Source organism: Pithys albifrons, chromosome 12 (assembly GCF_047495875.1).
Source record: "Pithys albifrons albifrons isolate INPA30051 chromosome 12, PitAlb_v1, whole genome shotgun sequence".
Lineage (NCBI taxonomy): Eukaryota > Metazoa > Chordata > Aves > Passeriformes > Thamnophilidae > Pithys > Pithys albifrons.
This window is the reverse complement of record NC_092469.1, coordinates 2,100,134-2,117,738: the sequence shown is the minus strand read 5'-3', so window position 1 is coordinate 2,117,738 and position 17,605 is coordinate 2,100,134. Positions and strand designations below refer to the sequence as shown.

The 17,605-nt window shown below is 45.0% G+C and overlaps 1 protein-coding gene across 1 annotated transcript in view; it reads right to left on the bottom strand.

Moving 5' to 3' along the window:
• BEAN1 (brain expressed associated with NEDD4 1) overlaps positions 1–17,164 on the bottom strand; it is a 57,414-nt gene extending 40,250 nt beyond the window's left edge. Inside the window, 2 exon segments of the mRNA XM_071567518.1 lie at positions 15,053–15,127; positions 16,843–17,164. Of these exon segments, the coding sequence (XP_071423619.1) occupies positions 15,053–15,127; positions 16,843–16,873 (106 nt within the window). The 5' untranslated portion in view covers positions 16,874–17,164.
• Positions 17,165–17,605: the final 441 nt, after the last annotated feature.

Genomic DNA, 17,605 nt, shown 5'->3' with positions numbered 1-17,605 from the left:
ATGTTCTCAAAAGCTACTGACAGATCTGCTTGTGAGCAGAAACAACTCGGTACCCAGAGGCTGCCTGCAGGTATTGATTTACTGGGGGTGAACTGTTCTGCTTTTCAGAAGCACCTGAAAAGATTTCCTCATTTCCCAGTTTCATGCATGTTAATGTATGTTTGAAGGCAGAATTATTGTACAGCTTTTCCAACACAGTTCCAAAGGATAAGTGAGTTCAAGGTGTGTTTGCTGCAGGATACACAAACTGGGGTGTTGCTGCTGGTCCAGCTTTACTAAAAGATAGCTGAGTTTCCAGAAGAGCTGGGACAAAAGCCAACCAGAGCAAACTAGAGTAACACAGTAAGGCATGTTATCAGCATTGCCAGTCTTTTTGGACCTTGATAAATAGTCCAGATAATGAATTTAGGAAACAGACCTCTGCACACCATGTGACTGTATCACCAGCTGCTTGGCAATGTAATTAATTGGTTCCATCACAAAATTGCTTTGCTAATTAGATGGAAAACAGTCTTGAGAGGAGTACTGGGAGGGTTCATTTGCTGGCCTGCTGAGTGCTGTGCAATGTGCTTGTATGTCGAAACCTTCCATTAGAAACAGGGACTGTGACCCCAACAGCCCTTTTGGACACTTCCACCTATATATGGCACAGTGTGGACTTTCTGCACTCAGGCACTTTCAGGCTGAGGAGATAATCTCAAACCCAACTGCTCAGGGTTAAGCTTTACACCACAAACAGATGCTTGGGAAGATCTCTATGACAGTTTTTCCCCTTTTTGCTCTGGGTTACTCTCCCCATAATTCTTGAGGTTCTCAGAAAACATCCTAGTAAGCTGCTGGGAAAACCTGAGCAGCTGATTCAACCTTCTGTTCAAATATAAATCTGTCCTTCTTAGCTGGTAATGAAGAACTTTGGTGAGGGTTGGTTTCACAGACTGCTCCAAAGGTGGAACATGGCTTTATGTGTGTATGTATGTATGTATGTATGTAGGTATGTAGGTATGTATTCGTTCGTTCGTTCGTTCGTTCATTCATTCATTCATTCATTCATTCATTCATTCATTCATTCATTCTTTCTTTCATTCATTCATTCGTTTTATTTAATGCTGAAATTACTCATTTTAACTATGTATGCACTGGTTTTACATTATGATTTATTATGAGAATTATAAACTTCCAGCCCAAAGGAAATTAATTTCAAAACATCTGCTCACCATCCACTGAGGCATTTTTAGTCAAGGTATCCCATATTGTGTGGCAGAAGTTTGGACTTTAGTTGGGGTTTTAAAAAAGCCTAACCAATAGCTGTGCTTTACATTAATCCATCCAGACTCCAGGTGGGAATAGGCCCTGCTGCACCCTGGAAATGTGCATTCAGACACACACACTGACAGACAGACAGGCAGACAGACAGACACTGCTGACCACCACCCACGGGACTCAGAAGATATTCCAGCAGCTTTTCCCCTTGAAGAAACAGGCATTTAGCAGAAACTCCACCTTTCCCATGGGAATCTGTGTGTGAGTGTGGGGCAATGCAGATGTACCTCTAACAGATGTGGGAGATGATGGCCATACATTTTTAACAGTGCCAGTTTGACAGCTGTAGTTCTGTAGTACACCACACTTGCCTCTTGCTAAAAACCCAAGTTTTAAGTGACTTAAAGCCACTTATCAAAAAGTTTTTCTGTTGTTGAAATAATAAAATGAAAGTCAATTTCTAATAAATATATGTATATTCCTGCTTTTATATATATAAAATCCTTTTCAATTAAAAAAGGTAACAATCCCCATGTCCCTGAGAACATCAGATGAAGTAAGCAACAACCTTGTGTGATACTTCTATTTGCAATTTTAATCAGTTTCCTTAAACAGCATGACAATTTGTGCAAGGACACACAAAGCCAGGGATAGGTTATATGACTGAGACAACGTTCTAAGGGGTCTGTTAATAACGATTCAACAGAAAATCATGAAGTAAGGGAACTACACTTCCTTCTTGGTGCCTGGGTTTTATTCTGTATGGGTTTCATATGAAGCAGATGAAGTTGTTCTTGGCTAAAATAAAAACAAAATTAAATTTCTGACCTGAGATGCCAAGAACTGTAAAGTAAATGTAACAAATCTAAGACGAGAGAGAAAAATGGTAACTAATATGTAAAAGTCTGATATTTCCATTCGTGCTTTATGGCTTAGGAGTGTGGTACTTTAAAGGACTGGTGCCTTCAGTGGGCAGCACAAGGAGCTTGGATCCTGCCAGGAAATTCTGGAATGTAGTAGGATGAAATAGCCTGAATGAGCCAAGGTACTTTCTAACCTATGGACTAAATGTTTATATGTCAGTATTACAAAAATAGGAAGTTAGAATTAAGACCAATACATGACTGGAGTGCCTCTATCCTGCACATAGATAGAAGGAAAATTAATAAATGAGATACATATATATTTCTGTAACTACATGTTCCCTTATATATATATTACCTATAGATTGTTCACAAAGGTGGGTTTTTTATATAGAAATGCTTTTTTCATGTGCTCATGTAGACACATGTTAAGTCATGACTTCCTGATGTGAGTACAATTGCCTATGGAAGTCTGTCTGTCAGCTTTGGAATTCCATCAGCTGTCTCTGCCTTCCCTTTATCCCTCAGCAGCTGCTCTGCACAGTCTGGGCTGAAGGAAAGCCACACCACATATAACTGCAGCCATTCCCTGCAGGTTCTTGTGGCTGCTGATCTTCTCACAGGCCTTGCTGGTGTCCAGGAGGACCATCCCACGATGGAGGTGCTTTGGGAAGTTCTGTGCCTGGGAAGTGACAGATGTTGGTGCTCAGTGGGTGACACTCTGCTCTCAGGTTCATTTGTGCAGAGCCAGTCTGTGAACACTGGAGATCATCAGTCCTTCACTGAAAGAGAATGATTTTCCCTCCAGGCAATTTCTGAGCTGTGTGCATGTCTGCAACCATTGCACATGGGCTGTTGGGATTGTGTTTTGAGCTCTGAACTACTGTAACTTGTTCAGAGCAAACCTGTGACTGTTTGACTCTATTTTGTCAGCTGTCACTGGTGCAGTTTTCGGTACTAACACTGAACAGACAGCTTTGCATTTAGAGAAAAGTATATTTACATATATTAAGAAATGTGTTGCCACTCACTACTTTATGCACACCTATACAGAAGGGCAGGAGATAACACATACTTAGGGAATCATAGAATCACAGAATGGCTTGGGTTGGGAAGGTCCTTAAAGCTCATCTCATTCCACCCCCTGCCATGGGCAGGGACACCTTCCACTGGCCCAGGTTGCTCCAAGCCCCATCCCAGTCTAACAACATGCAATGTAAATGGATTAAAGGTTTTTATGGGATCTTGGCAAAATGCAGGATCATGAAAACTGATGTGTCCCCATGAAACCTTCCATGACCACACCCAATATGTTTTCTCAGAGAAAAAACCCAAGCCCCGTGCCCAGCTGTAATCTCCGCTGATTAGATCAGGAATTAAGAATGTCAGAGCCTGAGGTCCTGCCTAAATGCAGGGTTTCTGTGTCAGCCCAGGGATGTTAGCTGGAGCCCCTCTGAGTTCTCAGTCATAAACTCATAGTCTCTGGTGCTTCATGAGTTTAATGGCCTGTGCTCAATTCTGCAGGGTGCTGGTGTGGAGTGGGGGCTTGGGCTGTACCCTGAAGCCTGGGGGGTTGTGCCAGGCAGGGAAGGTGGTCCAGACCTGCCACCTGTGCTGGGCACAGATCAGGTGGTCTCACTTGGCATTTCTGCCTCCATGCATCTGAATGCCCATTCCAGGATGGAGGGTGCTGGGCTCACTCCTGACTCATTTTTGGTTTATTTTCATCTGAAGTGTTTTGACAGAGCTGTCATCTGCTCTCCCTGTTGTCACTTCTGGTCCTTTCACAAACCTGAGCCTACATTCTGTGTACCATGTTGTGTTAACTACAATCGTCAAGTCTCCAACTGTTTCTGGCAACTCCTTAGTGCCAGCAGGGTGTCATTGATCCTGTTGGTAATGCAGAGAATATAGGTCTAAAAGCAATTTGTCCTCTTAGATGGTGCTGGTTACAAAATGGGTATGTCAAGATGAAGGTTTTAGGGTTAAAACTGTAGCTTGACATTAACAGGTAAACGCAACAAGCACAAAGTAGGAGCTGAGTAAGTTGGCACAATCCCATCACTAAGTTTGGCAGCAAACAGCAGCTGCTGAGACCACAGCACACTTGTGTTCATTGAAATCTGCCAAGGCATCGCTCAGGTCCTTTGCAACAGATCTGGTTCTGAAACAATTGCCTAAAACCATCTGCACTGCTTGCAAAAAGTACCCTCTGACTCCTTTAAAGGCAGTGGGTACCTCTGACCTGGCAGCAGTTCTTTCCCCTCCTCTGCCCCAGCAGCACTGACTCACTGGCAGCTGGCTTGGTTGTGCACATGAACACCTCCAGGAGCAGTGCCCAGCCAGCAGCCACTGCTCTGCAGAGCTGCCACTGTCTAATTGTTTCTGGCAATGGCAACAGACTTTCTGCGGCTTCCCCCCGCCCCCGCCCTCTCCCCCTCAACTGGCATTTCAGAGCAGGAGCCTTCACAACACATCAGCTTAATGCATTCTGAGCCTGACCAAACCCTCCGTTCCCGCTGCTGCTGAGCCACGTCTTCGCCTTCAGACCAGCATGCAGCATAAATGATTCAGACAAGAATAAATAAACCTCACAATGTCCATATTCCTGCAACAGCAAAACCAGATCAAACCCAATGTTCAGGACAGTACATTGCTGCAAACACTGCTTGGTGAGCAAATGGGTTTGCCTTTGTGGGGTGCTGTGTCATGACTTAGGGAAGGGAAGGGTGACTCCCTTGAGCACGGTGGTTTGATGGACATGTGGTCTCTGCCACAGTCTCCCTTGTAGTGACAGGACGGCCAGTCTGAGAGGCAGAGCTGTCACCACACTACAGTTCTATGTTACACAGCAGAACACTCAGCTCATCTGGAAGGAGGAGAAACAACAGATGACTGTGTAACAAGCAACTCCTTCCTGGGCAACAAAGCCACGTGTCACCTGAAAGTCAGTCCTGCTGCCTCTGAAAGCCCTGGGTGGATGACAACACTTTTCTTTGTCAGACGTGGAAGAGTCTGACTGAAACAAGTATTTCCTATCCTGTTGCTGCTGGTCATTTAAACTGTGTTGCAGGCAGATGAGGTCTGGGTGAAGCACACCAAAGAAATGTCAGGGGGGCCCTACATGCTTTAATATCCAAACCAATCCATCTTTGCCCCAGTTTAACACACAAAATGGATAAACAAGGGGGGAAAAGAGATCTCTTATCTTGCATAAACCTGAAGGACTGGATTAAGGCCTTCTTAGCCGTAAGTATAATTGTCTCACAATCCCTTTCCAGTTTGGCAGTTAAGGGCAAGAGCTGAGTCTGACAGCGGGAAAAGGGGTTTGTTTTTTGAAAACTTTTAATAAAGCCTTGGGTGAATTTGTGGAGACATAAACACGTTTCGTTTGCAGAGACATGAAATCCTGTATAGCAGGGTCTACAGCTCTGCATGAAACACAGTGTTTTACTGGCTCCTCATTTGAATGATTGGAGCCAATTCCCAGGATTCCTGTTGATTTTGAGGACTGAGTAGAAAACTGAATCACTCATCTCTGCCTAGAGAGGGGGGAAAAAAAAGAGTGATTTTGTCTTGTCCTTTGATAGTGTGGTTTCTTTTGTCTTTAAGCACATCCACAGGCACGAACAGATATTTCCTTCTCTCAAAGGAGAGGTGGTAACAGCTTAAGCCCTGCAACTTCAGGAAAGTAATTTCAGGCCATGTTAATATTCACCTGTACAAAACATACTGGAAATGGGAGTGTGGGTGGGGCTGTTGTCACTTGTCACATATGAACAGGGTCACCCCAGCCCAGTCCAAAGCTCTGGGAGTCTTGCCTTGTACAGGACTGAAGGTACAATGCCAGAAAGCAGGAGGTGTTTAGCTTTCCATTTTGTCTGATGCCCATAAACATTCAAACAGCAGCTGCATGATACAAAATTTAAAAAGGACTTGGGAAATCTCTGTGCAGGGAAGTGCATGTGTTTTTTTTGGATTTTCGCATGTTAATTGTACAATACAAAAAATACCCCATGGAGTGCCAGTGACCTGCTGTGCCATCTAAACCACTGAACAGATCACTGAAAAAAGAACTTGTCATGTAAATATATTCCAGTTTGTGAGGTTCAAATCTATTAACATACTGCAAGGAAGAAACAAATTCATGGAACTCAGGAAGTCAGAAAATTATCCAGGAAAAGAGGGGGAAAACCTCCTACATTATTCAAAGAAGATGTGGTATTTTTTTCCCCATTTCACCAGTAGTGCTATTGAAAATTACCTTGTTTGGGTCATACATTAAAGGAAATAATTTTCTGACAAGAGCACCTGAGTGTGCAAATGGATACACTGACATCATTCAGTTGCAGCATTTTATAGAGACTTCCTAAAAGGAGAAGGGTAAGTAAAACAGTCAGACAATTGACCATTAATGACAGAATGAAATATTTTTAAGCTTGGAGAGGAAGAGCTTTGTGCAGATTCTTTGGAAATCACTGTTAATTTTCATTAGAATATTAGGAATTTCAGGCTACTTTATGTGAGCAATAATCAGATCACTGCACTGTGCACTTTCAGAGCATCTTGTGGTACATTTGCTGAATGGCTCCTGTGTTTCTGGGAGGCATCTCAGACAATTTCGAGGTAAAATGGCATGGAATTCCCAGCAATTAGAGTTGTGGGAATTCCTGTCTGGGTCTGGGCTGGTGTTGGTTTGTTGGTTGTGGGATTTTGAGGGGATTCTTTCTTTGTGGTTTTGTTGTTTATTTGGTTTTTTAGAGTTTAAAAAATGATAGAAGCAGCAGCTAGGCAATAATATTTTTTGATGCCAAGCGTAGTCTTTGTGTAAATGGGAACAACTTTTGTCAGTGTTTGCCTGGTTGCACAGTCATTGCAGACCAGGAGGGAAAATGCTGCAAGGGAAAAAATAATATATTAGCAAATTTATTGGAGTAATTGGTCCTGGTACATATCCTAAACACATATCTCTTCCCTAAAGTCTGGTTAGTTCATGATCTAGTTTGAAGTTGCTTGAATTATTGTAAACCTCTCTGAACTTGCTCCAGTTTACAGCCTTTCCCATCCTCATTTACTGGTCCTGTTTTCAATAGTTAACACAACTCTCCTCTATCACTGCCTACAATGGCAGCACTTTTTGGATTATGAAAATTGTCTACAGTTCCTGCAACACAAGCTCCTGTTTTACTTTCCCCGCTGTGCTGGCTCTGCTTTGAAGGTCACTCCAGGCTGGACACTGTCCTGCAGGAGGTGACACTGCTCTGTGTGTTCTGCTGTGTGGAACTGGGTAACTCACTCTGGGATATGGCCTGGAGGAAAACACCAGGAAATCACAGGGATTTTTATTGTCTTCATTAAGATTTTGAGCTGTTAAAACATTATATGGGCAGATACAATTTTCTTTGGACTGAAGAGCAGAGAGGTACAATGATGGTTAGAGGGAGTGTGCAAACCTGTCCCACACAAGTGTATTTTCCAGCTGTAACAAGAGCAAATTATGTCTTTTGTGAACCCAGATAATACAAATCTTCCATCTGTTCTCAAAGGGAGCTGTAAAACAGCCCCAAACCCCATGAGGACTGAAAATACATCAGTGATGTTTTGAGGAGAAACTGAGGCACAGACAGCAGGCAGGGCCAGGGGCAACCCAGACTGACAGTTCTCTGCAATGGAAATTCTTTGGAGACTGATAGTTTCATCTATAAGAAAAAGCTTGACTTTCCAAGGTGGAGTTTCTATCTCAGTAGATGTTACCCCAAAGTATTTTGTCTTCAAAGTATGTTTTAAAAGTAAAATAGATTTGAAAAGCATTTTTACTGTGGATGGCAGGAGCTGACAAAGCCTCTGTCAGAGCAGCACTCTGGTTCTAAGCCCAGGCAGAGTGTGCCATGCAATGGTGTGCTGGTGGCCTTCAGGGTTTGTATTTTTACTCAGCACACATCTGAATGAATTTCAGAAGTGAAAAGTGGTGATTTAAGAACATCAAAATGATCATATCAGATTTAAGGTGCAATAGTATACAAATGGGATGCACAAAATTAACCAAGTAAAAAATTGACCTTAATCATTATAATACAGGTAATAGTTTGCAGATGGCTTTCCTGTGTAAGTAATACCATTTTTCAGTCACATGATCATTGAATTGTGCACCTGTTAAAGTGGGGACACACTTCTTGACTCCACCCCTGAGTGGTAATGCCCCGATGTCGAGCCAGCAGGAACTGGGCTCTGCAGTGTCACCTTTTGTCAAAATTCCAGGTCCTCCTTCTTGCCTGTAGCCTGGCTTTGGAACCTCTGAGCCAGCTGTGGGGAATTAGTGGTGGTGAAGAAGGATCCCCCAGTGACATGGAGATGATTGAACAGCTCTTGAGCTGGTGAGAGAATAAACAACCTGTGGCCTGTGTGGGGTGGATGTCAGTGCTCTGCTCTGCTGCTGTGAGTTATTTCAGTGAGACACAGGAACCTGTGCACAACACAATATAGACAGGACAGATTCCTGTCTCTCTGGTGGCTTCTTGTGCCCATCAATTCCTTAGTATCTTTACGCTGATGGCAGCTAAAGAAAGTTCCAATAACCTTAAATCAGGGGACAGGCACAGGATATAATTTCAATACTATTATGGTGCTTTGATACCTCCTTTAACCGTGCATTTACCATGCTGTCCTTGGGAATCATCATTTTAGATGTTAAAAAATCTGGGGAAAAGTTATCATTTCTGCCTCTACAGATGCATGATCTTATTCTCCAATGTTGGGAAAATTTCCAATTTACAACTTGCTTCATTTAGTAGAAACATTTTTTTCCTACATCAGAAGCACAGAAATGTAGCTCTGAATTTAGGTTTTTTCCTCCTTTTTTCTTTTTTTTTTTTTTATTTTAGACATGTAGCAAATTTTTAAATGTCTTTCCATCTTTCAGGGTGTTTTATAGGATCAAGTGGCAAAAGAACAGTTTCCATTTAGGATTGCTGTGCTAAAAAGAAAATATTTTCTAAAACTTGTCTATGTGTATACCAAGTCTTTGTTGATGGTATTCTCATACTGTGCTTCCTCTAAACAGGAAGCATTTCTGTTGAGACTGATGTTCAGAGTACAGCCCACACCCCAAAGCACCAAAGCATGGCTGTGTTGGAACTGCATTTTCAACCTACCATTGAATGTGCCATATTCTTTCTAAAGGCACAACTGATTCCTCAGTGATGTTCACTGTGAGGAGTGTGATTAGAGCAGTTCAAACCCTCTTCAAATGATGCACAAAAGACATCCCAAACAGCTGCTCCTTTGTGTTCCCCTTTACAGTGTGTGTTCCTCCTCCAGCACCAAGTTCAGGCCGAACCAGGAATCCCTTTGGATTCACGCTGAGATCACTTTGCATTCATATTCTCCTGATGTGCCTCCGAGGCAGAGGTACAACTATAGTATCAGACTACAGAGTCTGACTTTGGGAATAGCTACAAACAGGGAGTATTTAGCCCAAAATAAGGACCTCTGTTAATGAGAAGAGGTTAAGTGTGGATCAGAAGAAAAATCCAAAATGAGGTGGTCCTGGTAAGAACTAGTCTTTCATCTGGGACTAAACAGCTCCCAGTCTGCTGCGTGCTCTGCCATGTGCTGTGTTACTCCCTCCCCAGGAGGGCCTGGGATCCCTTTTGTAAAACTCATAACTTTAAGATCCTGAGTCCTTGCTGTAGAAATCCCTTCCCCAGAGGAAGGGAGACCCATCTGTATTTGTCATCGAAATATAAAAAACCATTATGGCTCCTCAGTAAGTGGATTTTTCATCTAACCATGGAAAACATTATAGGTCTTTGAGTGGAAACTGAAAAGTGAAGTGTAACTTCAAACTATTCCTCCCCTTAGCAAGAGTCAGTGCCAGGTAATGGACAGATACCAATGCAGGAGAACCATGCTTTCCCCTTAAATTGCTATGTAATCTAAAGCAATTATTTTTTCTGCCAATGTTTTTTTCCTCTTCCCACCTCTTGAGTTATTTAGACACCTGTCATCTGGAAGGACAAGGCCAGTTATTTCGTACAGTACCCAGTGTCATAAAGCTTCAGTCTTAGCTGGGTCTTTTAAACAGAAGTCATCTGGTAACAATTTTGTAGCCAAGACAAAATAAAGCTGCGGTCCTCAAAACCTGTAGAGATCAGATGCTTACAGACCTGCTTCTGTTAAACCATGAAACTAAAAAAGAAGAGCTGCCAATGAAGAAGAAAACAATTGCTGAAACACAAATCCTTATTTTAATGATAAAGGAATTAACATATTTGCAACTAAACTCAGCAATTAAAATATAAGGAACACAAAACTAAAGAGCCCACAGAAACAAAGTGTCATAAAAGCATTGTTTACACTAAGAGTGGACAGTGATCATCAGGCTTTGTCTGGAATGTCCTTCTGTGAATTATCTTCACACAGGTCCTTGAAGACTGCAAGTGTCACAATGTCATATAATGCCATTTTAAAAAAAAGTATTTTCAGGAGGTCCTAGCAAGACATGTATTAAGTCTTGGGGCTAAAATCACTGTTGGCATCAATGCTGTCAAAGTCAGCTGAATTGCTTTCTTCTGCCAGCTCTGAGTTGGAGGCCAAGTTTGCAAAGCATCTGAGGACAGAGACTCTAATGAGCTTTAGAGGTGTCCACCTCTCCTTGAAAGATGAACGACTCAAACACAATCATCAGCTTTAAAACATTTCTCCCCCCTACCTTGCTCTGAGAGGTTTCTCAGTGTGGCTGTTTGCACCAGCTTGATGGGATCCCCTCCAAAAACTGAAGCATCATTTCTATTTATTTGGTAGGGACGGGGCTGGACTAGACTCTGTATGTTTGCAATGCAGGTGCATAGGAATGAATTCTCATCTATTATCCTTTTCACTAAAAAAAATTGGGACTGGGAGGTGGGAGTTGGGAGAAGTTGCTTGAAACTAAAGCATTAAGTCAGTAGTTACAGTGGAAATGAAGGACTTGGAGTTGTCAGCCTACATATGAGGATAAGAAACTGTCAGATTTGGAGGGAAATGAATGTCTTTATTAGACAGGTTCCAGCCCAATAAATTAACAGGTGATAAATTTATTCTTGATGTAACAGATGATTTCAACCCATCATAAAATAAATTGATGGCAGAAAGATACTGAGCAGGATATTAGTTATTAGGGGAGAAGAACAAAGAATTGTGAGTTCTGGTTCTGGAGGCCTATGAACATCCTTCCCCTCTGCACAGCCAGAGCCATTCAAATGTGAAGTGTGATGTGGAAAACCATAGGGAGAAATGGGGTGTGCCCTTAAGGAAAAGGATGTGGGAATCTCTTCAGTAGCATCAGAAAACATCCACACTTTGAGAAAAAATAAAGTGAATGAAGAAAAAGAGCAAATTACTCTGGGGATCAACCTTTGCTTTGCACTTAGAAGAGGGGCCAAATAGAGCGTGTTTCCCTCCCTGCCTGGCATCACAGCCCAACGTGGTTTCTGGCACTCTGTTTAAAGAAGACATTGATAATGGATGGTGGATGTTGGTGCTTTGATCAGTGCACTTCCCAAGGATTCCCACGAGTGCCAGGGAATGTGCTGATGTGCAGAAGTTGTGGTGCAGACCTACCAGTGTCTCAACCTTCTGGCATCAGGTTCTCTCTCCAGGACACCAGCTCCCAGTAAAGCTGCCACACACAGCCTGGAAGCAGCGCCCTGTGTCTCTGCATGTCTCAGTCTGGGACAGCCAAGGGGATGACTCCTTGAAGGTGCTTGCACAGCCCCAGCCCCAGTTCCCTCCCCTGCTGAATGAGGCACCAGGAACGTGCCGTGGTGAGGGTGAGCTCACTGTCGCTGGGAACTGCATTTCACTGGCTGAGCCTGCAGCCCTGTCTGGGGAAAAGACAGGCTGTGCCATTGAGCTGCAGACTCCCTGGCAGTGGAGAGGGTGTTTTATTCTTCATGGTACAGAAAGTTTTTGTGTTTATGAGTAGAAGTTTATTCAACCTTCCAGCATCACCCTGGAATCTTGGAGTGCACCCGCAGTGCCAACACAGCTGGCAGCCAGCTGGGCTGGCAGTGCTGCTCCCTGAGCCACATCCTGAGGGACAGCATCCACAGGGGACACTCAAGGGCCTGCTGATGCCAGGATGAGCATTTTCTGCACCTTTTCTTTGGAGGAGGTGTGTCCCTGTGCCTGGCTCAGGGGGTTTCCATGCACAGAGCAGAGCCACAGTGGGAATGCTTCTGTTCCTTCTTGAGTTTGTGGGAGAATTCTGTTTACTTAGAGTAAGTTTGTAGGATCTCTAGAGGTTCTAAGACAGGAATATTAATGCTGGATTGGAAATCACTGTATATTTTATCATTTTGAGGTTTGTCATTCAGGCATGCAAATGAACCTTTTGCATATCTCTGGACATTCCTTGTGCTCTTGGATATAAGAGCAGAGACAGAGTTGAATGCAATTATCATAAAGTTTTAATATACATAACTACATATCTTGGAAAATAGCTATCTTTTAATAATACCTGATATGTATTGGCAACCTGGATAACTGATTGGAAAATCAGCTAATTTGTTTGCTTTTACCTGTGTCAGTAATCAATTTCCTCAGAGACAAATCTCAGAAGTGCTGGGAAGGAGGTGGAGGAGGCAGAGACATGAAGGAAAGGAAGGCAGTTTGGGAAGAACCATTTTCCTGCCTTTTCATTTATCTGACAGTTTTAGGCCTTCTTCATTTAAGTATTTGAAACAGTGACTGAGGTTCATGACTGCTGATTAATAAAGATAAATCTTATTGTCAATATTTTCTAGAGATAAATTGGACTTTTTACTCTAAAAATTGACCAACCAACCAAAAGACCAGCTCAAAATCTAGAAACACTTCGCAAAGAAAATCCAATGTTTCTCTCAGAAAGAAACACCTAAAGCAGTAAAGCCAACAGTAAATTCTATTTCTGATCGGCAAGTCCTGTTAAACGCTGTGTAGCTGGAGAGTGCTCTGAATAATCTCCTCCCTGGAGCACCATCAACATCTCAGGATCACTCCAGGCTCTTCCCACAGTCTCCATAAAGGTGTAGCATGAGCCACAGTTTGGGTGGTTATTTTCCTGGCTAATGCCTACCTGGCACTGTGTCAGTATTACCTGCTGTTGTCAGCAGAACATTTCACAGTCCAGGCATTGCAGTAATTAAAGATGAGGTCCCTTGTGGAGAAGGCCAGACTGTCAGGCCTGGCTGAACTGTACTCAGTAAGGCCAAAGGAAAGTAAAAATATTGTCTAAAAACTTAATGTTGAAGAGATGTATCCACCCATTTGGAAAGTAGTGAAATACTCAGCCTGCTCTGAACTGTTTCCTGCAACATTCTGTTTTACAGACCTCCACAACCTAAAGCTAATTCAGTACAAAATTGTCCTACTATTAAGTAGTGGGAGGCAGAGTGGCAGGGAAAAATCCAAGATTAAGGGTCAAGGAATGTGAAAGAAAAGAATGGGCAAGAAATAACGTTATTTGGGTATAAATCCCCAAACTAAACACAGACTGGCTACATCCACAATGAAGTGGGAAAATAATCTCAACCTTATTTTTGCAATATCTACCTGTAACAACACAAGCACACTACAAGTATTTTCTCAGCAAGTCTCCAGGCAAACGAGGAGGCTGCAACATGTAGCATTTAGATTTTCCTGTCATTTTGGTACTGCCATGATGTATTTTCTACGACTTAGGTGATGCCAGTGGGTCATCTATTAGGTGGAAGGTGCACAATTTTAATCAGCAGCTGCCAATTCTGCACTCACCCTTCAGCCCAGCTTTAACATGATTTTTTGAGGAGTTTAAGGGATTACCAGGCATCCTGAGAGACAACACTTGGCATTTACTTGGTTTTGCACTGCGTTCCCCTTTACCAACCAAACTCTGCTCCCAGTTACCAAAGTTACCTTAGGGATGGATTGACAAATACCTGGGTGTCACAGAAGCTGGTCTTGACTCCAAATAATTGCTCCAAGTGAGTAGGTTGTGAGAGCCAACATTAAACTTGGTACTATTTCTAGTCTGGGAATGATAGCAGCTGCCACAGCTGACTTTGCTGTTCCTTTATGCACACTCCAAAGTAAACAAGGGAACTTCTTGCCTGTTCTTCTGCAACCCTCCCATTTAATCATATGATTTCTCACCCAGGATGGCACCTTTGCTTGAATGTTGTTACAAAGTCATGGTCTAGTTACAACATGGTTTTTCTTGAGCTGCAGCATTTGCTCCAAGAGGGATTTCGGTGATTTTAATTGTTGTGTGTATATTTTTGTCATTTTCATCCAAGACCCTGGACATGCTCCTCTGCTTCCCTGCACACACACGGTTTTCTGCCAAAACAGGACCAGTGACATGAGGATAAGTGGCTCCTTTAGTCCTGTATTTCCTTTTCAAAAACCCTTCATGTAGTAACTACACAAGGCAGTCATAAAAAGGAGAGTAGAAGGAAGTAAAATGTCAGAAATTGTTTTATTTCAATGACTGGAAGTAATTTTTAGCCACGTTTTTTTCACTAGGGAGTGCCAAAATGATATAAATTTTGATGGATGTCAGTGTGCTCCATTTGTAAAACAGTTTTAGCAGCTATGTGCTAATTTGTTGTTGTGGGAGAAAATGCTGAAAAAGAGGATTTTGATTTTTTTTTTAAATAAAATATTGAAGTACTTGTACCTGACACTAAATTTAGTGGTCCTCCATTTCAGACAATTCTGTCGTTTCTGTGAATTTTGTCTGTATAATGATGACACGGCTAAGCACCTTTCTGTTAATTCACTTGTCTCCTTAGTCAGGAAGTGATTTGCTTTTTAATGAATTGATGTTTATCTGCTAGAGGACTTTAAAAATAATATTCCTACAGCTGTACATGACTGTAAAGCATGCCATTAGTGCAGTATAAAAAACATAAGAAAAAGAGATTACTTACGGAGATTGGAATAATTGCTGCCTGTTCCAGTACTGATGGAGCTTCCAGAGATGAGAGGAAGATGGAAGAAAAGAACTAGGGAGGGAAAAATTAAGGGAAAGGTCCTTAATAGCAGTTTGGTTTCGTTTTGCAACCAGCTGTCAGTTGAAGAGGTGTTGTGCTAACGTGCCCTGCTCTCTCTGGGCAGGATTGCAGGCTCAGACTCTTGAGTGTACACACAGATGTAGCTCACATGGGGGGAAATGCAAAACCAGGCATTGCTTCCTACTTCCAGGAATCACCCCAGTTCAGGAGATGGTATTAATGCCTCTTAGATTCAAAACCCCAGGTACAAACAACAGTGTGTTACATAAATATGCTAATTATTGTTGTTAAACCACTCACCAGACTCTGAAACAGGCACCTACCATTGTAAATCCAAATAACTTCCCTGATTTGTTTAAGTACAGCTTGGCTGTATCAGGCGTGTGTGCGTCGAACTGGGTTGGAATAAATTTAGTCTCAAATTTGATACACATACTCCCCCTCTGCATTCGAGTTTTAATATTTATAGCTTGCACTTCAAAGACTTATACTTACAGGCAACAAAATGCACACGAGTAAAACGTGTCCTAAATAACAAAAATTCTTTAGATTTCTTAAAAGATGGGCTCGTTGGCTCCTGCAGAGACATTGCAACCCCGGGCTCCGGCAGTGCCTCAGGTGCACCCAGTCCTTGCGGGGTGTCGGGCTGTGTGACAGCGGGACGGAGCTGTCCCCTGTCCCAGCAGCCCAGCCCTTGCGGGGTGCCAGGCTGTGTGTCACCGGGACGGAGCTGTCCCCTGTCCCAGCAGCCCAGTCCTTGCGGGGTGTCGGGCTGTGTGACAGCGGGACGGAGCTGTCCCCTGTCCCAGCAGCCCAGCCCTTGCGGGGTGCCAGGCTGTGTGTCACCGGGACGGAGCTGTCCCCTGTCCCAGCAGCCCAGCCCTTGCGGGGTGTCGGGCTGTGTGACAGCGGGACGGAGCTGTCCCCTGTCCCAGCAGCCCAGCCCTTGCGGGGTGCCAGGCTGTGTGTCACCGGGACGGAGCTGTCCCCTGTCTCTGTGCCACAGCATGCTCCCGCTCCTGCCCACGGCTCGGGGCAGGCCGGGCAAGGGGCATCCCCCTTTTCGGGAGGGGTTCCCGGTAGACCCAAAGTTTCGGGGCGGGCAGGACGCCGGGCAGGGTCCTGTGCGGTGCGGGGCTCCCGCCTGCCGGACCCCTCAGCTCCCGCGGCTCCTCCGCGCCTTACCCGGCTCGACTCGGCTCGGCTCGGCTCCTGCCTTATCCCAGCACGGATCCCGCCTTTCCGCGCCACTGTTCATTCCCTTCCTTTTCCCAGCTCGGTTCAGTCTCTGCCTCACTCTACCCCGGTTCAGTCCTTTCCTTACGGCGGCTCCGTTCATTCCCGTCCTTTCCCTGTTCCGATTCATCCCCATCCTTACCTCAATTCGGTTCACTCCCTACCTCACCCCATCCTGGTTCATCTTTTCCCCAGCCCGATTCGTTCCTGTCCTTTCCCTATCCCGGTCCATCCCCGTCTCCCCATTCCGGTCCATCCCCATATCGCCCCATTCCGGTCCATTCCCATCTCCCCCACCCCGGTCTATCCCCATCACCTCCATCCCGGTCCATCCCCATCTCCCCCATCACGGTCTATCCCCATTACCCCCATCCCGGTCCCTGCCGTTCCCATCCCCATTCCGGTCCATCCCTATCTCCCCCATCCCTCTCCCCCTCCGTCCCCTCCACCCCGGTCCCCGCCGTCCTTACCCCAGCCCGCCGCCGTGCCCGCTCTCTCCATGCGCCCCCGCCGCGGTCCCGGCGCGGCCCCTCCGCCTCCTGCGGGTGGCGGGGCCGGAGCGGGGCCGGCCCGGGGGGGGCGGGAGGTGCCCCCCGCCCTGCGGAGCCCCCCCGGCGCGGGCACAGCCCGGGCGCGGCCCGGGGGCAGCGGGGCCGGGCGCGGGGGGCTGCGGGGCTGCACATGCCGGGGGGCTGGAGCGGACCCCGCCGCGCATCCCGCAGTGCCGCGGCCCCGGCGGAGCGGGCGCGGGGATGCTGCGGGGATGCTGCGGGGGTTCGCCGCCCCGGTGGGGAGCTGGAGGCGGGTGACGGCGCTGCAAAGCCAGTCCAGCCCAGCGCTTGGGCTGAAAGGGAGGGACTGCCTGGAGCAAACCCGCGGGGATGGACGGGATTAGCTGGCAGTGCAGAGGCAGCAGTTCCATGGGGCTGGATGGGGACTGGGAGAAGAATACGGTGTAAGAAAGAGCTAAGCCCACTCTGCAATGCTAAGATCTGCTTGTTACCAGGGATCTTGGAAACGTTTCTCACTGTGCCTCATAAATGCCCTAGTGCTCGAGACAGAGGAAACAAGGCTGCAGCAGGCACTGAAGTGTAGGAGCTTCCATAAGTGGCTGTTTACCTCTAAGAATAGCAGGCCATTGGCTTTTTTTAGGTAAACAGTGCAATGGTATGTCCTGTCACCAGTTTGGAGTTTTTTAGGATCCAAGTTACACTGGCACTTCGTGTCTCCCTT